The 23,279-nt window shown below is 41.3% G+C and overlaps 4 protein-coding genes across 6 annotated transcripts in view; 1 reads left to right on the top strand and 3 right to left on the bottom strand.

Moving 5' to 3' along the window:
- The window catches only part of LOC128893030 (NADH dehydrogenase [ubiquinone] 1 alpha subcomplex subunit 10, mitochondrial), a 47,277-nt gene that overhangs the window by 833 nt on the left and 23,165 nt on the right, over nt 1-23,279 (bottom strand). Inside the window, exons 1-3 of one of the 2 annotated variants that reach the window (XM_054153753.1) lie at nt 1,070-1,158; nt 904-976; nt 56-700 (exon numbers count right to left, since the gene is read on the bottom strand). In XM_054153753.1, the coding sequence (XP_054009728.1) occupies nt 56-700; nt 904-972 (714 nt within the window). In that variant the 5' untranslated portion in view covers nt 973-976; nt 1,070-1,158. Of the gene's footprint in view, nt 1-55; nt 701-903; nt 977-1,069; nt 1,159-23,279 lie in introns of those variants that run through there. The other variant, XM_054153754.1, reaches the window with a different exon arrangement.
- LOC128893013 (intraflagellar transport protein 172 homolog) lies at nt 1,208-8,797 on the top strand. The gene is made up of 13 exons (XM_054153712.1): nt 1,208-1,222; nt 1,700-1,773; nt 1,880-2,023; nt 2,107-2,219; nt 2,310-2,495; nt 2,573-3,616; nt 3,671-4,117; nt 4,186-4,921; nt 5,000-5,560; nt 5,647-6,090; nt 6,164-7,519; nt 7,589-7,785; nt 7,852-8,797. The coding sequence occupies exons 2-12, from the start codon at nt 1,735-1,737 to the stop codon at nt 7,724-7,726; spliced, it is 5,208 nt and encodes a 1,735-aa protein (XP_054009687.1). The 5' UTR covers nt 1,208-1,222; nt 1,700-1,734; the 3' UTR covers nt 7,727-7,785; nt 7,852-8,797.
- On the bottom strand, nt 8,510-15,225 carry LOC128893014 (brefeldin A-inhibited guanine nucleotide-exchange protein 1). Its single transcript, XM_054153713.1, has 7 exons — nt 14,698-15,225; nt 13,988-14,487; nt 13,499-13,896; nt 12,998-13,402; nt 12,500-12,856; nt 12,120-12,431; nt 8,510-12,031 (listed from the first exon to the last, which is right to left on the bottom strand). Exons 1-7 carry the CDS (start codon nt 14,813-14,815, stop codon nt 9,028-9,030), a joined length of 5,094 nt encoding a protein of 1,697 aa, XP_054009688.1. The 5' UTR covers nt 14,816-15,225; the 3' UTR covers nt 8,510-9,027.
- The window catches only part of LOC128893034 (corticotropin-releasing factor-binding protein), an 8,432-nt gene continuing 1,726 nt past the window's right edge, over nt 16,574-23,279 (bottom strand). The window contains exons 1-7 of one of the 2 annotated variants that reach the window (XM_054153764.1): nt 22,034-22,183; nt 19,741-19,831; nt 19,493-19,653; nt 19,188-19,401; nt 17,867-18,045; nt 17,432-17,540; nt 16,574-17,331 (exon numbers count right to left, since the gene is read on the bottom strand). In XM_054153764.1, the coding sequence (XP_054009739.1) occupies nt 17,201-17,331; nt 17,432-17,540; nt 17,867-18,045; nt 19,188-19,401; nt 19,493-19,653; nt 19,741-19,831; nt 22,034-22,039 (891 nt within the window). In that variant the 5' untranslated portion in view covers nt 22,040-22,183 and the 3' untranslated portion in view covers nt 16,574-17,200. Of the gene's footprint in view, nt 17,332-17,431; nt 17,541-17,866; nt 18,046-19,187; nt 19,402-19,492; nt 19,654-19,740; nt 19,832-22,033; nt 22,184-23,279 lie in introns of those variants that run through there. The other variant, XM_054153763.1, reaches the window with a different exon arrangement.

Below are 23,279 nucleotides of genomic sequence, written 5' to 3'. Positions count from 1 at the left end.
GATATCAAACTAAACTGTTTTAACACAATGCAAAATGACAAACAGGGCAACTTACTTTGACAATTTCTGGGGCTACATCTAGATATATTATTAAATGCGGTCTCAAAAAGTAATTTTTTGCAATAGTAGATATTCTTGTATAATGTGCATATACATGTTCACTAATATATCCAAAATTTTTCATGACTTCTGCAAAAACAGAATCTGAGTAAACACTTCGATTAAGCACCACACCCTGACCAGTAGATAACAAATGCAACAAAGCATTTATGTATTGCTCAGTTCTCATGTGGAGATACACCATTTGAAACCGTGCTACTCTTTTGTCATTAGGATTTTCTAAATATCTTGGTACATCGTAGCTTTTACAAAGGAATGGTAATTTTGGATCTAATTCACGGAGGTCCACCCCATAATGATTGATATAAAATTCATCATGAGTCGGAGCTGGCATGTATAGCAAACCAAATTCATCTGCTAGTTTTTCACAGAATTTAGCCTTCCCTATAGCGGGAGGACCATCTACAACAATCAGTTTAGTGTTTCCATCGTATCTATATAATACTGGATCAAAAATAACATGGTAGAGTCCAAATTTCTTTTTCCAATAAGGAAATGGGGCAGGTTTCTGCGCATCAGACTTTTTATACGCTAACCTCGTCAAAGAGGCAACTTGCTTAACATTGTGACTTCTCGAAGTCTGTAAAACAAAAAATAGAATAATTAATGATAATTAGTTATAACTTTTAATAACTTTGCTGACTTCGATGATCCTAATATTTTCTAAATAAACAAAAAGCCACGTCTTAATAAAATATTTTATCGAAGCGACCATTTTTAAAATTTACTTTCATTTTATTGTTACTCTTTTCTTAATTTTGCGGTACTGCTAATGGTACTAACCTTACATAATCGATTCGAACACCCAACAGGACTGACTTTTGAAATGGTGGCAAGGAATTTCAATGCCATTGTACTGGAATGAATATCACTTAAATGAAATGTATGCAAGTATGATTAACGAACCATAACAATATAATCAACATTTTTCATATTGTTATTCTCTTACCGTACACACTATAAAACTGTGACAGTGTGATGATCACACTGTGATAAGATCTGCCATATGAAAGTCACTAAAATACGACAAATCTACTGCACCAATGACGTGCCATCTAATCGAGCTCAGAGGAACTTTAAAGCACTTTGAAGTCCTCTGAAGGTAACAAACACGATGAAAAACATTGAAATTGTCATCAACTCCCCATGATTGAATAAAAATATTATGCAATTACGAATAACAATGGTAATTGCTCTACATGTAGAAACAATGCTCAAATATTGGCAATTTGATTACATCCGCCGTAATAGTGGAAAACTTTGTGGGAGATTTAAGAAATGCAAACGCTATCACTCCTTAAAATTAAATTCACCCATATTATGGAATTTTTGTAATATTCCAATAGTGTTCAGAACGAATCCAAGATTTTGTTTCGACATTGATTTTATCATGTTCCTGTGTCAAATCTATTAGCTTTCATCGGTTTCCATTATGTTTGGACTATGTCTGTCTAAAACTGTTGCTAAGCGACTCAACCATACACAATGCACCTCATGTAACCCAGAGAAATAAAGAGAAATGTATTACGTCCAACATGAAGTAATATAATTGAAGAATAATAATAATAATCCTTTGTAGTTAGCTTACGTAAAGTGCCATTACAGAGCAACAACATGTTGCTTAAATATTTGGGCAATGTCATGTCCCCGCAGGTAACATTAGCTATAGTTATTATTAAACAATGTTAAGTATGATTGTAGCATGAAAACTTTTTAAAAGACTAAAATTTGTACAAGGAATGTTTTTCTAATGAAACAGGATTATGAGAATAGAGTAGTGGGTATAGTTTGGTCTCCAAATAGCTTGAAGCTAGCTGTAGCTTTATCCGATCGTTTCATTTACCTCTTTGATGACAATTGCATGAAGCGAGACAGGTTTTCCACAAAACCTGTTGATTCTAAGGTATGTATAATAGAGCCCAAAATATTCTTTAAAATATAAATGCTATTTAAACTATCATTTTTAATCCTACTTAATTTTCTTAGTTTGGAAAGAAGAGTTACTTAATCAAGGGCATAGCCTTTTCCCCTGACTCGACTAAAATAGCAGTGGGTCAAACTGATTGTATCATCTATGTCTACAAAATTGGAGAACAATGGTACAGAGTAGTTAGTGCAAAACATGAAAGTATAAAAGTTTCCATAGCTGTAAGAGTATGATTATTTTAAATTTAATATTATACCAATAGGGGAGATAAGAAAGTAATCTGCAATAAGTTTCGCCAGAGTTCATCAGTGACTTGCCTAATATGGCTCAGTGAGGGACCCATTATTGTTGGTTTGGTGGATGGGAAGGTTCGTGCAGCATTGTCAAAGTCTCAGAAAGCTCAGACTCTCTACACAGCTGACTCGATAACTATTGCATTGGCTTCAAAGTAACTTTCAATCGTCATGTTTACAGCTAGTGATTAGAGAATACGAAACACTAAAACCTACCTTCCTTAAATTCTAGTGTACGCGGCACTGGGTTTCTATCAAGTCATGCCGATGGCAGTATCATAAAGTATCATTTAACAGATGATGGGACTCATGAACCATCAGGACGTATTTGCACTCATAGTGTACCTGCATACGCATTAGCCTGGCCTCAGTCGCATATCATGGCAGCAGGATGTGACAGACGAGTGTCTTTTTACGATTCCCATGGAAAGCTTGTGAAGACTTTCGATTATAGCCGCGAGGATGAAAAGGAGTTCGGGGTTGCCTGCTGCAGTCCTAGTGGACAAAGCGTTGCCGTCGGATCCTGGAATAAAATAAGAATACTGGATTGGAGTCCTCGACGATCCATCTGGGAAGAAGCGAACACTAAGTCTTTACCAAACTTTTACACTGTTACTGCAATATCTTGGCGTCGTGACGGCTCCAGACTCCTTATGGGTAGTCTCTGTGGCGCAGTGGAACAATTCGAAACCGTGTTAAAGAGAACAGTGATTCGAAGCAGTCATGAAGTGGCATACGTGGGTCCTAGTCAGGTGGTTATTCGACCACTGCAAGAAGGCAACAGGCCAGTAATCATCAGATCCCAGGCAGGATACGAGATAGAGGACGTGAAGGTCCTTGGACGCACTGACAACAATGTAGTAGCTCGCACAGCCAACACGCTGTTACTCGCGGATATAGAGTTGAACTTGATCAGTGAAATTCTCTGGGATGACAAGAGTAACAGCGAGAAATTCTTTTTCGAGTACCCAAGGGTGTGCCTCATCTTTTGCGCCGGTGAGTTGACTATTGTCGAGTATGGGAACAATGAACCACTGGGCTCCGTGAGGACAGAAGCGGTGAATCCTCATGTGGTCAGTGTAAGGATCAACGAGAGGCAGGTACCGGGCAGTTTGGACAATAAAAGGCTAGCTTATTTATTGGATCCTCGAACAGTCCGTCTTGTGGATCTTGTGACGGGTACCACTGTAGCAATGATTTCTCATGATGTGCGCGTAGATTGGCTAGAGTTAAGCGAAACAGGTCACAGATTGCTATCAAGAGACAAGAGAGCCAGGTAACAAGATACTTTTTTTCTGTTGAATTTTTGTTACATAGAATAATGATACAGGTTGTGGTTGAGCGACGACTTGGGTGGACGAAATTTACTCTTAACCGGAGTCAGCTTCGCCTCCTGGGTGTTGGGCAGCGATGTGGTCGTGGCTCAGAGTAACCAAACATTGGCAGTTTGGTACAACGTGGATGCTCCAGAAGTAGCCACGCTGATCCCAGTTCGTGGGGACGCCATAGATATCGTCAGAGAAGATGGCCGAACCTCTGTCACAGTGGATGAGTTAGGTGGAAAAGTAGCCTACTTGCTGGACGAACCTCTGATTGAATTTGGTACTGCGTTGCACGACAACGACTTCGGTAGAGCTTTACTGTTCCTGGAGGAGTTGGCAGATAGACCTCAAGCAGAGGCCATGTGGGAGAATGTAGCTAGAAATGCGATGGCTACTAGACAATTGCTGGTCGCTGCTAGGTGCTATGCAGCTCTGGGGGATGTGGCTTGTTCCAGGTTAGATTAGTACAGGGTTTCTTCTTTGAATTGTTACAGAGTATCTTTTCATCGTTATAATTCTCTAGATTTCTGAAGAATATCATAGCTGTTGGAGAAAAGTACAGCCTTGAGACTGGAAACGACCCCCTCTCAAGCCCAGATTGTTGGGCCAAGCTCGCAATTCTCAATGGCGAGCTGAAGACAGCTGAGGCTATCTACTTGGAGCAGAACGAATTAAACCAGGCTCTTAACATGTATCAGAAGTATTGGCGATGGGAAGATGCGCTGTTCCTAGCACAGAATCGTGGCTGGCCTGGTTTACTAGAACTCAGAGACAGGTATTTAACGTGGCTGCTGGAAAGCGAACAAGCAGCTAGGGCTGCTGCTATCCTGGAAGTCTCCAACCCACGACGAGCAGTCAAACTATACCTGGAGGCTCGTCGAGCCGGGCGGGCAGCCCGGCTAGTTCTGGCGAACGATGAACTATTAGAAGACAAATCTATCGTTAAGGAAATTGTCAGGGTACTAAAAGCAACAGATCTGATGGAGCTTGCGGGGGAACTATTAGAAAAGACTTCGGAACCTTTGGAAGCTATCGCATGCTATTCTCAAGCTGGAATATTTGCGAGGGCTCTGGAATTGGCTAGAAAAGTAGATCCCACCTCAGTGGTGGACTTGGAGCGTGATTGGGGCAAGCACTTGTCCTCTGTTGGTCATTATGATGCAGCTATCAATCACTTCATCGAAGCTGGGGAAACTGCGCTAGCTCTGGATGCCGCTATTAACGCACGCCAGTGGAGAAAGGGTTTGCAGATTTTGCAAGTACGTGTTTTTGTCGATTCCCCTTAAGAAGAGAAGACTCTAGACTCTATTCTAATTTTCTTCTTTTTATTCGCTCAGGTGATCGAGGACGACAATGTAGCGATACGAAAGAAGTGCGAGAAATTAGCAGAGTATTTCGCTTCTATAGGCGAGAAGAACGTAGCAGAGAGACTCCTCCTTAGGGCTGGGGATGCTCGACGTGCGGTGGATGTCCATGTGCAGAACGGCAATTGGATTCGTGCATACGAAGTGGCTAAAGAACACATGACTCCAGAGGAAGCGAACGAGGTGCTGGCCAAGCACGCGGCCATTCTGTGCGACGCAGGTGACTTGAAGCACGCCGAAGAACTGTACCTTGCCATAGGTGAACATGATAAGGCCATAGCCATGCACAAGAAGGCAGGCCGTCGCTCAGACATGGTGAGATTGGTAGGAAAGTACAGGCCAGATCTGCTGGAGACAACTCACGCGCACTTGGCGAAGGAGTTGAGTGCTTCTGGAAAGCCTCGAGAAGCTGAAGAGCATTATCTTGCTGCTGGAGATTGGAGAGGTGCTGTTACCACTTACAGATCAGCCAACTTGTGGGAGGACGCTCTTCGAGTCGCCAAACAGGGTGCTGGAGACGCTGCTGCACAGCAAGTAAATATATGTTCAACAATGATCTTATGGTCTAGCTCCAACTTTATCTTCAATTTCTTGTCTCAATGATACTCATTTTTCGGCAGGTCGCCTTAATGTGGGCACGTTCACTAGCCCCAGAACTGGGAACAAAATTACTGATACGCGTAGGCTACTTGAACAGTTGTCTTCAACTAGCATGCGAAGCTGGACTGTTCGACTGGGCGTTGGAAATTGCCAAATATGCCGATGATGATCAAAAGAAAGAGGTCCACTATAGATACGCTATGGCGCTGGAGGACGCTGGTCGTTTCTCCGACGCTGAGAAGGAATTCATCAAAGCAGGAAGGACTATGGAGGCTGTCCAAATGTACATACACACTCGTGACTGGGAAGCTGCTGAAGATGTGGCGCAAACAATCAACCAGGATGCTGTTTCACAAGTTCTTATCGCCAGGGCTGCCGATGCAACGGAATCTCAGAATTATTCTCTTGCGGAAACTTTATTGTTGAGGGCCCACAAACCTGAGATTATCATCGATCATTATAAGGTGATATTTTTAAAACAATGGATCAAAATAAACGTGGAAGAAATTAGCTTAATCCAACGTTGAAATATTACAGGCTGCAGGAATGTGGTCCGATGCATTACGTGTTTGTAGAGAGTACTTGCCAAGTCAAGAGACGAATCTTCGACGCGAATTGGGTCAGAAAAGTGCTTCTCTGACTGGGGTGGATGCTTTTGAGGAAGCTAAGAAATGGTTGGAGGTCGGAGAAGTGCGAACAGCTTTGGATATCTTGATTCTTGATCCCCAGGCACCCAGGTCGTCCCTTATTCGAGCAGCTGAGATTGTGCTTCATCAGGCTGACCCAGAAACAACAACACAAGTTGGGGCTGACCTTGGCTCAAGATTGTTTGCCATTGGCGAACATGTTCTGGCTGCACAGGTATTCTTGCAAGCAGATAGATTGAAGGACGCCATAGAAGCGTTAGCGTCAGTAGGGGAGTGGGAAAGAGCTAGACGCATAGTAAGAGAACTCGCACCAGATATCGAGCCCTACTTGGAAGATAAGTACAAGGAAGCTATGTTGAGAGACGGACAGATAGATAGACTGGTGGAAATAGATATGGATGCTGGCTTGGAAATGCTAGCAAGCAAGGGACAATGGAATCAACTATTTGAAACAGCAAGTAGCTCCCAAAACTCTCAAACTCTGCACAGATATTTGGCGCAGCGAGCGGTACAACTTCTGAAAGGGCACTCGCCACTTGAAGCTCTGCAATTGTATGCTAAATACGGAGCACCTCCTATTCCACAAAATTTTAACCTCTATCTACAGTTGGCGGAGAGTGTTCTTAACTCAGAGGCATATTACCAGTATAAGCATTTAGCCCTTCTGCGCATCGTTCTCTTGGACATCTGGAAAAATTTAAAGTCTACTACTGCGCCTAGATCCAAATTTGAGAGACTACTTCAGTCGTCTCACTACGCAGCTGTAAAACGTGCGTGTAGCGATTATCCTGTGCTCTCTGGACTGGTTTTAAAGTGCTCTATCACTCTGCTGAGGTACACCGACTTCCTTCTGGCTGACCGAGCCTACTATGAAGCTGGCGTCGAAGCACGAACAGCTGGATTAAGCAGTGAAGCCTTTGTTTTCTTAAACCATTTCCTTGACTTGGAAGAATGTATCGAGGAAGGTGACAGCACAGTGTTGGATGTGGATGACCTGGCTGTAACGGATTTCCCAACAGAGGTTCCGCTGCCAGAATCCCTGAGCATGTCAATGGAACAACGAGAAGAAGCTCGCGAATGGGTGCTTACGGTGTCTATGGATCAAAAGGTGGAGCAAGTCTTACCTGTTGATCATAGAGGTGTTTATGTGGGTTCGTTAAGTTCCCCGTCGGAAGGAGCAGGAGCTCTTCAAGCCTGTATTTTGACAGGTTTTCCTGTGCGGGGCCCGACAATTCGGTTTGCAGAGGTAGATTATTATCGTCGTGTTACATTTGTCTTCGTAGTATAACAATCGATTACTGTGTCTTTTAATAAGGGTGAGGCTGTGGCAGATCGTGACGATTGGACAAAATTAATCAACACAGCACGACAAACTTCCCAGGAGTCTGTGCTCAACGATGTCCTCGCTTTTGTTCAAGAGTGGTGCGGAGCAGTTCCCAGTTATTCTTTTTGAAGACATTCTACACTCTACTTTTTCATTAAACTGCTTATGCTTGATAGAATATATTTAAGGTAAAGGTTACACTGGAAATTTTAACAACTCTTTCCTAACTAGGATTTGTGTTTTCTGTTTTGCAGGTATGGTGGAAATACAGAAACAACGGAGATCTTTCATTTCTCTAGAATTTATTTAAATAAGGCTGCATTATGTAAATAATTAGTCTAACTTAAGCATAAATAATTCTATATTGTGTGAATATACATGCGTACATAATGTGTGTCCATGGGATTCTCACATCTTACTTTAAACTGACTCTATATATAACTAAAACCTTGACAAGTTGTTGAGATAGCTATCACTCGTTGTCCAAATACCTATCCGCAATGAGCACTCACATGACTACTTGGTGAAGACTATGCACGCGTTGCATTTGTACACAGGCTGTATCTTAATAACAATAGTACAAGTTTAGCAGGATGAAACATAATAATTTCTAAAACTCTCGAATTTCTTCTTTTATATATCTATAGATCCTTAATGCGTCTTAGGCTTATACTTGATCACCTAAATTAAGACAAAATGAAGAAAAAATAAATAAATTTAAGAAAAACTTTGCAAGACAGACGAAAGTTAAGTGAATCGTGGACAAAAGTGTTTAGAATATACTGGAAAACAGTGCAAGCTTTGTTAACTATATTTTAAAATCTGCTATCAGTACTATCTGCTACTGATTAAAATTAAGTGATTGATCTCAATGTGCTTGCAACGAAGGTGATAATGTTACTCGTCACGAAATTGCTCTCAATCGTTTTATTTTCATCTAAATATTTACCATTTTCTAGTGTTTTAAATATACAGAGTGTTTCAAATAATGTATCATAAAAAAGATACTTAAATCCACGATAAGATAATCCTCGAAACTTCTACGTACCTATTAGCCATCAAGTTTTCAACTTATATCGGACTTACAAAGTTGGTAATCAATTCTATATAAAAATATCGAAAATCATCTTCGGTTAGAAATCTTGTACAATATACATCGTAAATCTTCAATCATATACCTCAATTAATCCGATGAAATTATTCGACTAATCCACTCTACAGATTGCAAGTTTCAGCTCAGTTTAAATATCTCCCACAACATAGTCATCTCTAACAACAGAAAGCATACCAAGGAACTTAATTAACCAAAACTATACAAGACATTTCTATGCTGCACCCTGGAAATACATTCAAACCCAGTCGCGAACACCGATCCTGTACAACCACTGAGTGATCAAGAACGCAACTGTTATCTTCTCAACGACTAATTACTACTGCTGAGTGATCCTGAATACAGGGCCAATCCTTAAGAAGAATCTCCGCAGAACGGACCGCATCTCCGGCTTGAGATCAAAGCACATCATTTCGCAGAGCAAGGGGTAGCAGCTGGAGGCGTGAACGGCGAACCGATTGTCGCTCATCTTGAGGATCCTGGTCAGAAGGAGCAGCAGAATAGGTGTCCAGGCGTCTCTATGTGCTTCGTTCGACAGCGCCAAGAAATACTCTAGTGCCTCACAGGCCACCTCGACCAGCCTGCCTTCTACTTTGTTCCAATCTGCTCTGTGAGCCTCGTCGCTGTACATCTTGAAGAGAATGCGCAGCGCGCAGGCCAGAGACTGAGTCTCCTGCTTCAGCAGATTTGGTTTCAGGTTGCCGCGAAATCCTGCTTTCCAGAGAACGTTCCGCTGTTCGTGGTTGGAATTGAAACTTTTGGCGAACCGGTGTGACTTCAGCAGGCACTCGACCAGTTGCAGAAGGTGCGTGGTCGTCAAGGCGCAGTACATGCCCTGTTCTTCTTTTTGTTGGTCAGCACCGGCTCTGACACCCAGCTCAGAGGACTTTCCGTTGAACATGTCCGCCTGCGCCAGCGCTAGGTTCTCTTGGTCCTCTTTGCGCGACGTGGCAGGATAAAACACGATGTTGTCTATCGTTTGGATCAGTTCCAGCTGGACCACACACTTGATCAGCAGCGCGGAAAAGACTCTGTTCTTCACAGTTTCGCCATTCGTTAGGCTCTGGGAACTGTTGCTTCTCTTTAGGATACCCACGTGGTTGTCCACTTCGCCAATGATCACGTCCAGGTCAGATTCCTTGTTGGGCGACTGTGGCTTCCATGTCAGAAGTGCTGATGGCAAGGTGCTTTCAAAGATGTCAAGGACGCAGCAGCAGGTTTTCTCCCATGTTTTCTCATCGAACTTGATCCCGTTACTGATCACCAGATTCTCCAGGCAGTTGGTGCCTGATCTTGCTAGCTGTTCGTTGTCTTGTTGTACACACCAGAGTAACTGTGAATAGAGTTGCTCCAAGAGGAGTGGACCCAAGGTGTCGTAGAACTGCGAGAACACGTCCACGATGGCGTACAGAGCATGATTGCACGTGGTGGTCATCCATTCTGCTTTCTCCGTGTGTTGCTCCGGAAGCTTCATATTGTCGAATATTCTGAATAGAACTTGGAAAAGATCCTTCCACCAATGTGGTTTGAAAGATGCTCCATGTGTCTTCACAACGTCGAACAAAACAGTCAGTGCTCTTGTTCGTACATCTAATTTACATCTGCTCACTATGCAAGATAGCTCGAATAGCAGAGGAAACCATCCCCTTACCCAAGCTCTATCTTCTTCGGACACCATTCCACTGTCATCCATCATGACCTCCGTGAAAAGATTCGGATTAGCATCTATGTAAGAAGCGCAGGAACGTATCAATCTTATAGCCTCCATGCTTGTTTCTGGGAAGGAGGCGTTGCAAGCGAATTCACTGAGGCATTTGACCGCGTCTTGGAAGGAGTCGACCATGATACTGAAGTCTTCGGCGTATAATTCATTGATGATTTTGCCCGTCATAGAAAACGCCAGCTCGACAACAGCTTCGTCTCTGTCGCTGGCAGCGTGATGGAAAACACTGAATATATTCTTCCATCCCGATCGAATGTTAGGAGCTTGCGAATGAACAATTTGAGCTACACAGCGGACGACCATGTCTCTAATTACCGGTGATCTGTTCTTTTTCATGATATGCTCAAAGGGTCTCAGGAAATCCTTTTGAAACCTGAAGTTGGCGAACTCTCCTTTCTCGATGAACTTCGTTGCAAGTTGTCGCAAGGAATCAACCGCAAAGAATGCGATCTCTTGACGGGGGCTGCAGCCGACCCTGTCGAAGTGATCTCCTATCACTTGCCAGATCCTGGACCATTGAAGCCTGATACGACCCATGTTGTAGTAAGAGATTTCAACTATCTTAGTTAGAGAGAACATGCGTGGCTGAGTCGGATGGGACAATTCCTCCAGAGAGACCTGACAAAGAGCTTCCACGAACTCTACGATCGCATCTCCGTCTAATCTAGTAGACCCAGTGAATATTCTGTCGACAGCCACTACTACGCTTTGGGAACTTGTTTCCCCTATCGATTCTTTTACGCTTGGGTCAAGCGAACTGAGATTCAAATTGTTGGTCTGATGTGAGCTATTGTGAGTCAGAGTGAAATTCACCAATGGCGAAGGAAAATGTGGCTTCGATGGAGGACCCAGAAGCTGCGGTCTGACTCCTGTACCGATCAGCTGCGCCAGCTCGAGCTGTGAGATACATTTCACAACGTCTAACCAAGAGCTGCCGAGGTAGTTGCCATCGGTATGAGCGACAGTAATCAGAGTTTTTATAGTGTCGATGTTCTTCGCCTTCATCTCCGTGATAGGAGAGTTTGCAGTCAGCAAAGTAAATCGCGCCAATGCTTGAACGTATGCATCGCGTTCCAACATCATGTGGAATATGCAAGCGATACGTATGGCGCATCTGATGCCGTCCAAACACAGAGAAGCGATTTCAGGGTCGTCGCAGTTCTGAAGACCGACACTGAACGCAGCCAAAAATGGTGTCCAAGCAATTTTAAACATGGGCCGTACATGCTCCAAATGCTTGGCAGTGGTGAATGGCGCTTGAACGTGACTTACAGATTCCATCAGGTTCTTGGCCGCAGTAGAGATTACTTCCATTTCCATGTTCCATAAAAGCCTTCGCTTCTTTTCACTGGATATTACTTGTTTTCCAGGTCGGTTGGGGTTAGATTTCATCTTGATCTCGTTGCCCGCTATTTCGTCGTAAATTTTTGATAAATACTCCTCTGGCAGATCCTCGTTGTCGCTTATACGTCGATTCAATTTAATGTATTGCTCTTTTGTCATTTTACTTTTAACCTGAGGTGAGTGAAGGTCGGTGGTAAGCATGATGATGGAGAAACCCAACACGTAAGCAGTATCGGCACTTGTGAATAAGCCGTTGCTAAAAAATAAAGAAAATTTTTCCATTAACGTTCGAGTTATTTTATAGCAACAGAGGAGACCAATTTCAGTGTTCCATGGGTACTTACTTTGGATTGCATTCACAATACCGGCTGGCGAACTTCTCCATCAACCGATCGATCTTTTGCGCTTCGCCTGGCAGCCTAAAGCCCTCCAAAAAGTATCTGAGAGCTGTAACTAAATCACGATCGGCAAAGTTCATTTGATCAATGTAGCTGTACATCACCTGATTGTGATTATGGTCGCCGAGAAAATCGCCTATCGCTGTTTTGTCGAGTCGTTCGTCCATGTGGAGCCAACGAGCTACATCTTCCGATGAATTACCCAGAAGACCTTGCTCTTGAAGATACTGTACTCCTTTGCTTGGCTTTCGATTGAAGCTAGAGGTATAAATACTCTTTAATAAAGCGCATAGATATAGGTAGACAAATAAAGGGCAACTATGTACATTTCGATTCCCGTCTCCCAGACTTCCTTTTGCTGCTTCTGCACTTCGTACTGTTCAGGCGAGTCAGGAATTTCTTTGTTGCCTACCAAGCTGGAGTTCGCGGAGGACAGACTCCCTGCGCTTCCGTAACGTGGCAACGGAAGCTCTACAGGGGGATCAAGTGGCTCTAGTGGTAGCTGTTGGTCTGCTGGAACGCTTGGGTTCACGTATAAGTCTCTGCTCCACTCGACCATGCACTTTAAGATCGAAACTAGACATTCAAGTCCTCTGATACGCATGGATTTCTCCTGGTTAGGAGAGGCACCCAATTCTAGTGCTTGCCTACCCTGCGCGATCTTTGATAAGTCATTCACGAGTCTGCAAGAAAGAAAAAAAATATAGATTGTCACTACTGACAAAGTAGATGGGTAAATAATGGCTCGTACATCTCCAAATATGTGCGACGGTCATATAAGCCATCGTTTACCCATCCCTACTATTTTATTTACATTTTCCCACCTCTCAAATAAATTTGCAGCAGAAAGGTCGCAATCATAGTTCACGTATATGTCAACGACGCTTTGTGCATCCGCACAAATGCGTGTCAAAGCATGGATCACCATCCACTTGTGCTCAAAGGAACTACTTGAAGTTTCCAAAATGTTCAAGAAGATTTCCTTGAAGAACACTTCTATCTGCATCTTTAAGTGCACTTTGAAACGTGCCAGTAACGTGAGGAACAATGCCAACGAAAGTTCAAACACTTCAGGAACTGAGGAGACACCGTTCTTGGAGAGGGCGACGCAGAGGTACTGTTTTATGCCTATGACGAACATTTCGTTTGAACGCAACACTGGCCCTGCGTTTTGCAGTATGCCAAGAAGCAGCTGCAGGGACAGTATCTTCGATCTAAGGTGGTGTGACCTAAAACAATGTAGCAGCGACATTAATAATGTTTCTGGAAAAAATATTTGCATAAAGGAAGCCTGTATATAGAGTTTTTAGTAGAAATGTTATTACTTGGGATCCAAATTGCCATCCAGAAGCGGTTTCATGGAAAGCTTGCAAAGTGCTCTAAAAACCAAGAAGGCATCCTTTTGTAGGACATGCGTGAATTTTGCCCTGACCATATTGTCAGACTCCGTAACTGCCTCGTCAGAGTTTTCATCCATAGGCACTTGGTCCAAACTTGCATCCTCTGAAATCACTATCGTTGTACTGGTGCAGTCCTCTGGCACAACAGAGTTCACGACATCCTCCAGAATTCCTCGAACGATTAGCTGGGGCTCCTGACTCGTTTCCGTCGATGGCTCTTCGTTGTTCGCTGCTTCAGTTTCTAGCTCACTTCCAGAAGTACAGTTGGCGTTATGAACAATTATTTCCGATTGTTCTACTTCATTCCGAACGCTTTCTTCTTCCTGATACCACAAACCAAGAGTGTTTTTATAAAAATTTAATATAATTACTAATATGTATAATAACAAAATGATGAAACATTCTATTATCTACCGCTTGTGTTTCCATCCTTGCGAAAATAACATTGATTATCTGTGTCAACGTAGCCCGAGCAGTAGTCTGATTGACGAGGTTTTTGGAGACCAAATAAACGTTGTAAACAACGCGTATGGCAAGCAGCACAGTGCCCTCGTGAACTTCGACATGCTGACTTGTCATTACTGTGAGAAGGGCTTTTATAATCTGCAGCTGTACACCCTCGTCTGTCTGTAGCCCTATGAAGCATCCGCAAATTGTTTCAACAATGCGCACAATCAATAATTTGTTTGGCTCTATGGAGTCAGGTACATTTCCAGTAAGATGGCCATACGCGATTAGTTTCTGCAGACAATCCAGAGCAGTGACCACGATTCTTGGTGACTTGCTCTGACAAGCCAGTTCGAATGGCAGAAAATATCTTTCAGCGGATATGACGTATGACTCGCTGCGAGGCTGGGGTAAAGCAGTTGAGACCTGCGAGCCTGATACTTCCTTGATCTCATTTCGTAAGTTATCTGTGAAGGAATACAGGAATAATATTAATTTAACAGAAGTTAGATAAATAATGAAATTAATTCTTTCAGCTGCGACAGAGTGTGCAAATTACAAGCATATTTCTAAAAGACAATTGATGCAACTAAAAGACTCGATACAGGGCAGTCAATGGTAGGTACTCGGAGTTGATTCTCTCGTCTTCCAGACCTTGTTGTGTGGAGCACACTTACCAAGGGCAGCCTCGCAAGATTTCCTGAGTTGAGAGAGGTGCGACCGTTTGACGTCCCGGTCGGACAGGATCTTTTCCAATGCTCTAATGATGAACATTTCTTTAGAGTTATCTTGCATCGTCGCCTGGCCAAGCTGAGCCCTATGCTAGGCTGGCATGGAAGAATACGCGACTCGATTCGAGACACGCATCTTCATGATATTCCAAGCAATTCTCCCATAACTTTCTTGTGCATCGTTCACGATCACCTCGAGGAGGTGTTTTTCCCTTCGAGGGAATTGGCAGTTTCTACAGCACTGACGATGAAACAAGGATCGATCAGAAATTCCGGAGTCGATTTATAGCGACGACGAAAGAATGTTCCCTGACGTTTTGTCACGGTGTTAAGCGTCGAAACATCTTGCGTGAAATCACGCGAAACGATTACGAAATAAGGAAAATGACAGCAGCCTTCAAAACAGCGGAGGAATCGGAGCACACCAGAGCAGACAATTCAAGACGTTGAAGGTGAGCCCAGTACTCACACTGACATCTCGTGACGTGAAAAAATATCATAAACTACTCTTATAGATGCGAAACTCTACCATTTTTTTATGTGTCGATTTCCAACGCGTATTTTCGAGGAATTTCATCAGGATTGTTGTTATAATAAACAATGATCTCACAATTTAACAGTATTAGAACAGTTCAGTGGGGCTTAGTACTTCGACATCTTTATACCAAAAGTGTGACTTGAATGCGTATGCGTCGAATTCGAAAACTATACCAAAAATTCCATCTCGATGACAGTCTGACTGCAGCTTCGACCAATGACTGTAGCATTAACTGATACATTTCCCTTCAATTTCCTTTCATTTTCTGTGACATTTCCCTTTAATTTCCCTTCAATTCCTCTTCATTTACTCGCACAATTAACTTTAATTTTCCTTTATTTTCTGTATTTTCCCCCATTTCCTGGCACATTCCTCTTTAATTTCTCTACATTTCTCATTTATTTCCCTTCATTTCCATTCATTTCTTTGCCACCTCCTCTCTCATTATGTGATCCTGATAAAAGAGGTAAGTATAAGAGGTAAGTATTAAAGTATAAAAACGAGAAAAAAATGTAAAATTCAAGCCAGAATTTGATAAAAACCACAGATTCCTCGTGCCACCTCCTCGCATAAGGTACAAAAGGTAAGTACAAGTATGAAGGTAAGTATAAAAGGTAAGTAAAAAATTAAAAATTCAAGCCAGAGCGACATAAAAACCGCAGATTTCACGTGCCACTTCTTCGCATATCATGTGCTCCTGATACCAAAATGTCAAATCGGCCCAGAATTCGAATTTCTACCAAAATCGAGCCCCTTGAAATAGGCAACCATTTTGTATGTTTATCAAACCAGTTGCCTGCTCGTAGGCGCTGGCGTGCCACTTCCTCATATATCATATGCTCCTGATACCAAAATGTAAAATCGGCCCAGAACTCGAATTTCTACCAAAATCGGGCCCCTTGACACAGGCAACCATTTTGTCTGTTTGTCGAACCAGTTGCCTGCTCGTAGGCGCTGGCGTGCCACTTCCTCATATATCATGTGCTCCTGATACCAAAATGTCAAATCGGCCCAGAACTGGAATTTCTACCAAAATCGGGCCCCTTGACATAGGCAACCATTTTGTCTGTTTGTCGAACCAGTTGCCGACTCGTAGGCGCAGGAGTGCCCCTTTCATGCGGCTACCTATGTTATCAGTCTTGTCGTTTCTGTTGCCATCTCGTAGGCGCAGAAGTGCCCCTATTAGGCGGCAACTTTTACTAGCCCGATTGTCATCTAAATGTAAGTTTCTTAAAAGTGCTACAGTACAGACTTATCAACTACAGGTTAAATAAAATAACTCGATTCCAGGAATAATTAACATGTATTTAATCGACTTGTTGAAAGAAGTATACATGCTTAATCTATTAGTTACGTTGTTCTAATTTTGTATCCTACAAAAATAAAAATCGAGGCCTTTCTCTATAGTTCTAAAACATTTCAGCGGCTATTCTACTATAAAAGCGAAATCTATATTAACAGGTATCGACATCCATTTATCACAAGTTGCACAATATCAAATTATGAACATTTTTAAAGGACACCTAAGTTTGCACTCAATACAAATTCTACGATTGGTTTACATAACTGACAATATAACGTGAGCTTTTAAATTAGTTCAGTCTATTAATTAAAATCACTTCGCAATTAAACGCACTCGCACACGCACACAGGCACACACACGCACAAATATACAATTAATAAACTTGTACATCGAATCATGTTTTATGAAAGTATAATAAATAATAGTAATTAAATATCTCGAATATATTTGGAGAAATGAATTCAATTTTCAGAATTTATTAGACAAAACGAATACGACTATACTGGCACTACTAAGTACCAGAATTTTTGCTGCTTTATCCATAAGGGAATGAATCCATGAGGTTTTATAATTTTAAACATCGATGGTGGATATTTTCCATTTAAGAATTAAAAATTAACATTTGTATCGAGCAGTTCGTCTTTGACAGGTTGAATGTGTACAGTCACGGAGTTCTCGAAGAAGCCACTAGATATTAACCGCACTGAAGTAACGCTGTATTCTACCAGCTCGCTGTAGTCTGAAACAGGAAACATTTTTCCACGATTACCACTAAATTCGCAGATATTTAAAAGTCTGGTTTAAGCGCGAGTGAAATAGTAGATTGTTAACCCAATTACCTGATTTAGAATTCATCCCACAGACAGAATCTACTATCTGTACCTTAGTAGTGTCTAAACCATCGCTGCCTCCGATTACTACTTGATCATGCGGACTGGTTTCGTCACACTGAAAACAAACAAAACATTTTCTATCACCCTTTCGCAAACTAAATCTCGTTTAACACGTTGAACGCCACGTCACCCACATATGAGCGACGGAGCTTTTCACTAAAGAATTTTAATAAATAATTTTAAGGACTAAGTATTGATGAAAACAAGTCTGGATAGAATTCGTAAATTTCGATGAGAATTCAAAAATAAGTAATACGATAAGTGTTAGATTCTATCATTTCTAATTGTCTCGCGACGAAATTTTAGTCCTGTAGCCATTGCCATGCGAATCAGTGTGGCAGTCAACGTGTTAAAGATCTTTAAAAACAAAAGGGTACAAACTTTTCGCAGAGTTCCTGTCTCAGTCGTGCGAATAGATCCGAGTAGATTCGTAACTCCAACTCCTAGGGCGATTATCTCCACAGTTCCTGGGTACAATGCAACGTAGGTGCAATTTATGCGTCTACCGTAATTGCGAAGCGTGAAGGGCTCGGAGAGACTCGCTGCCAAGACATTACATGCTGCAATGTAAGTAAAATGTTTCTTTGTATTATTGTCAATTTGTTTTTTCTTTTAAGGCCCCATACCACAGTGCGCGCTCGGTAAGTGGGTGTACTTTTAATAATTTTTTTCTAGCAAACGATAAATGTTTATTTTTTCATTGATACTGCTTGATGAGGTTCAGTGAGGAAAAGGAAATAAAACGTGCGCAGTTATTTGTGTTTCTTAAATAATATAAAGAAAAATATATTCAGTTTGTGGTTAATTTAACACACTAAATGAACACTCATTATCTGCGATTATTATGGACGATGTCCTTAGATTATAACATACAGTTCTCGAACCACACTTTACTGTTTTACGCTTAGCACGTTCGTTCATTCCGACATTCTAACAGGGTCTTCCCCGGACATTCCCACTCGCACGCGCTCTGTTGTTTCTCAGTGTTGCCACCTTTGGTTAAGAGACGCAATACCAATCTCTGAAATTATTTCTCTAACACTGCTATCCAATATATACATAAATAAGACACTACACAAAATGACACTCTGCCGAAGTTTCTGCTTGGTGGGTTGCCATCGATTAAGCCATACGGTTCATTTGAAGAAAAAAATATATATATATTTATAAACTAGACATATAGGTTTATAGCATCACGTAGAGAAATTTCGATATCTATAAGGAAAAAAAAAATGGCGGACCAGCGAATTTTATTTCCCATCTTCACAGACAATTTTCATTCTTTATGAATAAAAATAAAATAGAAGGGGACTCTTTACAAAGAAATCCCTACGTGGTACTGTAAACCTACATGTCTAGTTTATATATATATATATATTATTTTTTTTTTCTTCAGATGAACCGTATGGCTTAATCGCTGTCAACTACCAAGCAGCAACCTCGGCAGAGTGTCCTTTTGGTAGGTGGCGTACACCGCAAACTACTCGCAATATTTGGATAAGAAAATTTGTGTAGTGTCTTATTTATGTATATATTGGATAGCAGTATCAATGAAAAGAAAAAACATTCATCGTTTGCTCGAAAAAAAATGATTAAAAGTACACTCACTTACCGCGCGCGCGCGCTGTGGTATGGGGCCTTAATGTTGATGCAATAGGATAAAGTCATTTTACAGTGAGATAAAGGAAAGTGTTTTACTTACGCCTGGGATTCCTGACAAATCTTGCATAGACTGTGAAACCTTTCCCAGGCGCGGGAATTCTGTATCGAATGACTGCAACATTCTGCGAACTTACGAAGGTTCGCTTTCCCCTAAGACTTTTGCCACAGAACTCGCTATTCCTTTGCGTCAGCGGTAATCGATGATCCATTTCGCTAGGGAATACTTCTCCGTTCAATTCCCAGCCGTCCACGACCTGTACGGTGAATACAGAAATTACGTTAATTATGTAAACTATGTTAATTCGTTAAATTCAAACGCGACGTTTACAATTTTCGAATGTTTACCGATATGAGTCCGTGGTGCTCGCAGGGTACTTCGAAATTCACGAAATTAATTTCCACGTTTTGATCAGGACCGGCCAGAAAATAAACGCCGCAGACTTCCTCGTCGTTGGTTTTTGAAGTATATACGAACGATCCAGGCTCCGTTGTGACGAACATGCAATCTGTAAAGAAAAAAGATTTTAATGGTCTTAGAATGATAAAGCACGTAATGATGGCGTGTAACACAGGTGTATAACGATGTAATTTACCTGTGACGGGTTTCGAACGCGAATAAGGGTTTAGAAAGCCATTTTTCAGATTGGTGCGGTAGAAGTCCTTCGCAAAATGGTCTCCGGGTAGCTAGAAACAAATTTCGATCGATTTAGAAAATTCTCAATTTTGTTCAGTTTTTCGTATTGCTGCGTCCCTGCGTTCTCCATTTATCTAACGATCTCAATTTCCGTTTATCACCTTTCCCGTCCCACTGTTCCCGCGATCGTTCTTGATCGACTATCTTTTCGCACTTTTTTTTTTTTTTTTCTATTCTTATTTTAAGCATTACAATTCTCCCGCGACGCGTGACACTGATTCACTTATTATTAGAGATGCAACGACGGCGTTATTGACGATCGACACCCCCGACGGTGGGCTGCGAGAGGGTTTTGAAAAATTCATGAAACATTGTCATTTTTCACAGGCGGCTGTAACGCCCCGTTCCATCTATGCAAACATTTTATGGAAATATCGTCGAACGTTTGATGAGAATCCAAGTGGACGAAAATAGATATTTCAGCTTTCGAAACGACTATCGAATGGGTATTCGTGCAGCGAGTGCTAAACGTTAATCGATATATCTATACTGTGGAGATATCGGACAAATAAATTATAAAATACATGGGACGAAGAAATGTAAAAATTGAGTGTACGATAAATTGGAGGAGCGTGAAACTCGATAACCGAATTATCGAGGAAATGTGAAACTGGATCGGTCGCGTAGGTAAAGCGTAGGTAAAGCGTAGGTAAAGCGTAGGTAAAGGTCGACTGTGGATCCGAGGATCGTGAGTTCGAATCGTGCCTTACTTTTCGTTTAGACTTCTATACAGTGACTCCCAGAAATATTCGGACACTAGTGTATGGTTAGCTTTATGAGTTAATATCGTAGTTATTAAAAAAGCAATTGTCTTCGTTACTCTTTCCAATAATAAGTCGTTTATTAATGTCATTAAAGATGTGTACGTTAATCCAAAAATTTACATGAATTACATAATAGCAATAAACAAACGAAAGAATATCACGTTTTCGGGTACGATAAAACACGGAGGAGGCATTGTAACGGTGTGGGGATGCATTTCGACTTCCGGCGTTGGCAATTTAGTTTTTATCGATGGCGTCATGGTTAAGAATGCTTATTTGAATCTTTTAAGAAGCAATTTAAAACAAAGTGCAGACAAAATGGGGATTGCTGAAGATTTTTAATTTTACCAGGATAATGATTCTGAACATAAGTCGCGCATTGTCTAAGAATTTTTATTGTATAATTGCCCCAAAGTGCTTCGTCCACCTCCACAATCACCAGGCCTTAACTCTATAGGAAACTTATGAGATAAGTTGAACCAACGGATTCGCAAGGCACCCATTCGTTCCAAAGAAGAACTTAAAATTAGGCTTCAAGAAGAATGGGCATCCATTCTCGACAGAATATTTAAAAAAAATAATTTCTAATATGCCGAATCGATTGAGACATATTATAAAAGAAAAGAGATTTGCAACAAAATATTAACGTGGAACATATAATGTTTAATTTTAATTAATAAATGTTATTCCTCGTAGTGTCCGAATATTTTTGTGATCCGAAAATGCGGTATTCTTTCGTTTGTTTATTGTTATCATGTAATTTATGTGAATTTTTGGATTAATGTATATATCTTTAATAATGTTAATAAATGATTTATTATTGGAAAAAGTAACGAGGAACGATCGCTTCTTTAATAACTACGATATTGAGCCATAAAGCTAACCATACACTGGTGTCCGAATATTTCTGCCAGTCACTGTATGTATTATGTAATTACGTATGTATTGTATGAATCTACAAAGAGATTCCAATTGCATTAACACGTTGACTGCCAAACAAATATTCTTTAAAGTTTCTACTAAAACGAAATATTATTTAAACTATCGGAGGCTGGATAATCAAACATTTATCGTCGTATTTATTTTTGTAATTTCATCAAAATTCATGAATTTCGTTTAAATTCGTTTCCTTTGATGCTTGACATTCGGAATTAATTTCGTTAGTTCTTCAGTGGCAACATGGCGATTAACGTGTTAAATAAAAGAAAAAAAGTGCGAAACTGAGCGTTACGAAGAACCGAAGAAATACGAAATTTGAGCTAGTAACGATCTAAAGCTTAAAACTATGTTTCGCAATTTCGCCGAGCAGTTTTCGTCTCGCAAAATTCGAGAATTTCTCTAGTTTAAAGTAGTCGATCAGGTCGAGATCCTCCCCCAAGGATGACAGGTATTTTTCAGCGATCCGAGCGGTTTCCTTTTCCTTCTTACTTCCATTTCCTCTTTATTTCCTCCGGGGACAATATTTCTGATACCGTATCTGCGGAGCTTTCAACGTTGTGTACCTAGGAACGGTGCGTCGACTAAATTCGCTTCGAACATTCGAAACGCGAAGATTACAATTATTACGCGTTAACCAGACACGCTGGTGGTAATTTACAACCGACAAAGACCATGTAATCGAGGTACAAACAGTGGAACAGCCGTTGTAAATATTTGCCATGACACGGATTCACCTTGCTGCGACTGTTCCTCGACGACCAAAGGCTTCTCCGAACGGTAAATCCGGCGTAATGGATTTCAAATTATCCAGAAAAATTGGGGAGGAAAGCAAACCCTCTTTCCTGTCGCGGAGAGGATTTTTAGGACAGTCGAAACCGATAACTGAAATTACACAAAACGTTAAAGTAATAACAACAGAAATTTCGACGTAACGAAATAAACAATCACGGAATGAAGAGTCCTCCTGCAATTTAAGAAAGGTAGGGCAATTTAACAGTTTGACTGCCAGACTGATACTCTGAAAAATGTCTACTGTGATTAAACTTTGTTTGCAGACTATTGGAAACTGCGTAATGAAACATTTATTGTGGTATTTAGTTTTGTAACTTCGTCAAAGTTCAAGTATTTCATTTAAATTCATTTTCTGCGACGCTTAACTTTCAGAATTAATTTTCGTAGTTTTTCAGTGAAGAGGGCGTGTAGGATTCGTTGTTGTATACACGGTAGCCTGATATAACGAAATGAAATTGCGCTGCTTGTATGTCAAACGGCCGAGAAGAAGAAAAACCGGGAGGATCAAGGGAAGGAATTTACAAGAGACCGCAATCAGAGAGTTACTGGGAAGAACAACAATTCCACCCTGGTTTTCCCAACAAAGCAAGAACCTCCGAGTTTCCGACCGTGGAAATGTATTCAATGCGCCCACGGGAGCGGTTCAAACGTTGATCTCCGACGACGTTTCTGTGGAAGTTCCAGTTTATTACCTCTGCCAGGGTCGCGAGTAATCTGATTAACGAAGATGAATGCGTTCCCAGCATTTAGGAGAAACGACACTTCTGATTGAACGAACTTCTATAACGGAGTCTCGGAAGAACATCGACCGCATTCTCCCTGCGAAACATATTTCAAAGTGTAAACTCTCTTCTCTTCTTTAATTTCTCTTCTCTTTTTTAATTTAAGTCCAAGGTGCTCTCTTTCTCCCATATTGCACTACTATGTGTACCATCGGAGTTAC

This window comes from Hylaeus anthracinus, unplaced genomic scaffold (genome assembly GCF_026225885.1).
Source record: "Hylaeus anthracinus isolate JK02 unplaced genomic scaffold, UHH_iyHylAnth1.0_haploid 2, whole genome shotgun sequence".
Lineage (NCBI taxonomy): Eukaryota > Metazoa > Arthropoda > Insecta > Hymenoptera > Colletidae > Hylaeus > Hylaeus anthracinus.
This window is presented reverse-complemented; position numbering and strand designations above follow the sequence as displayed.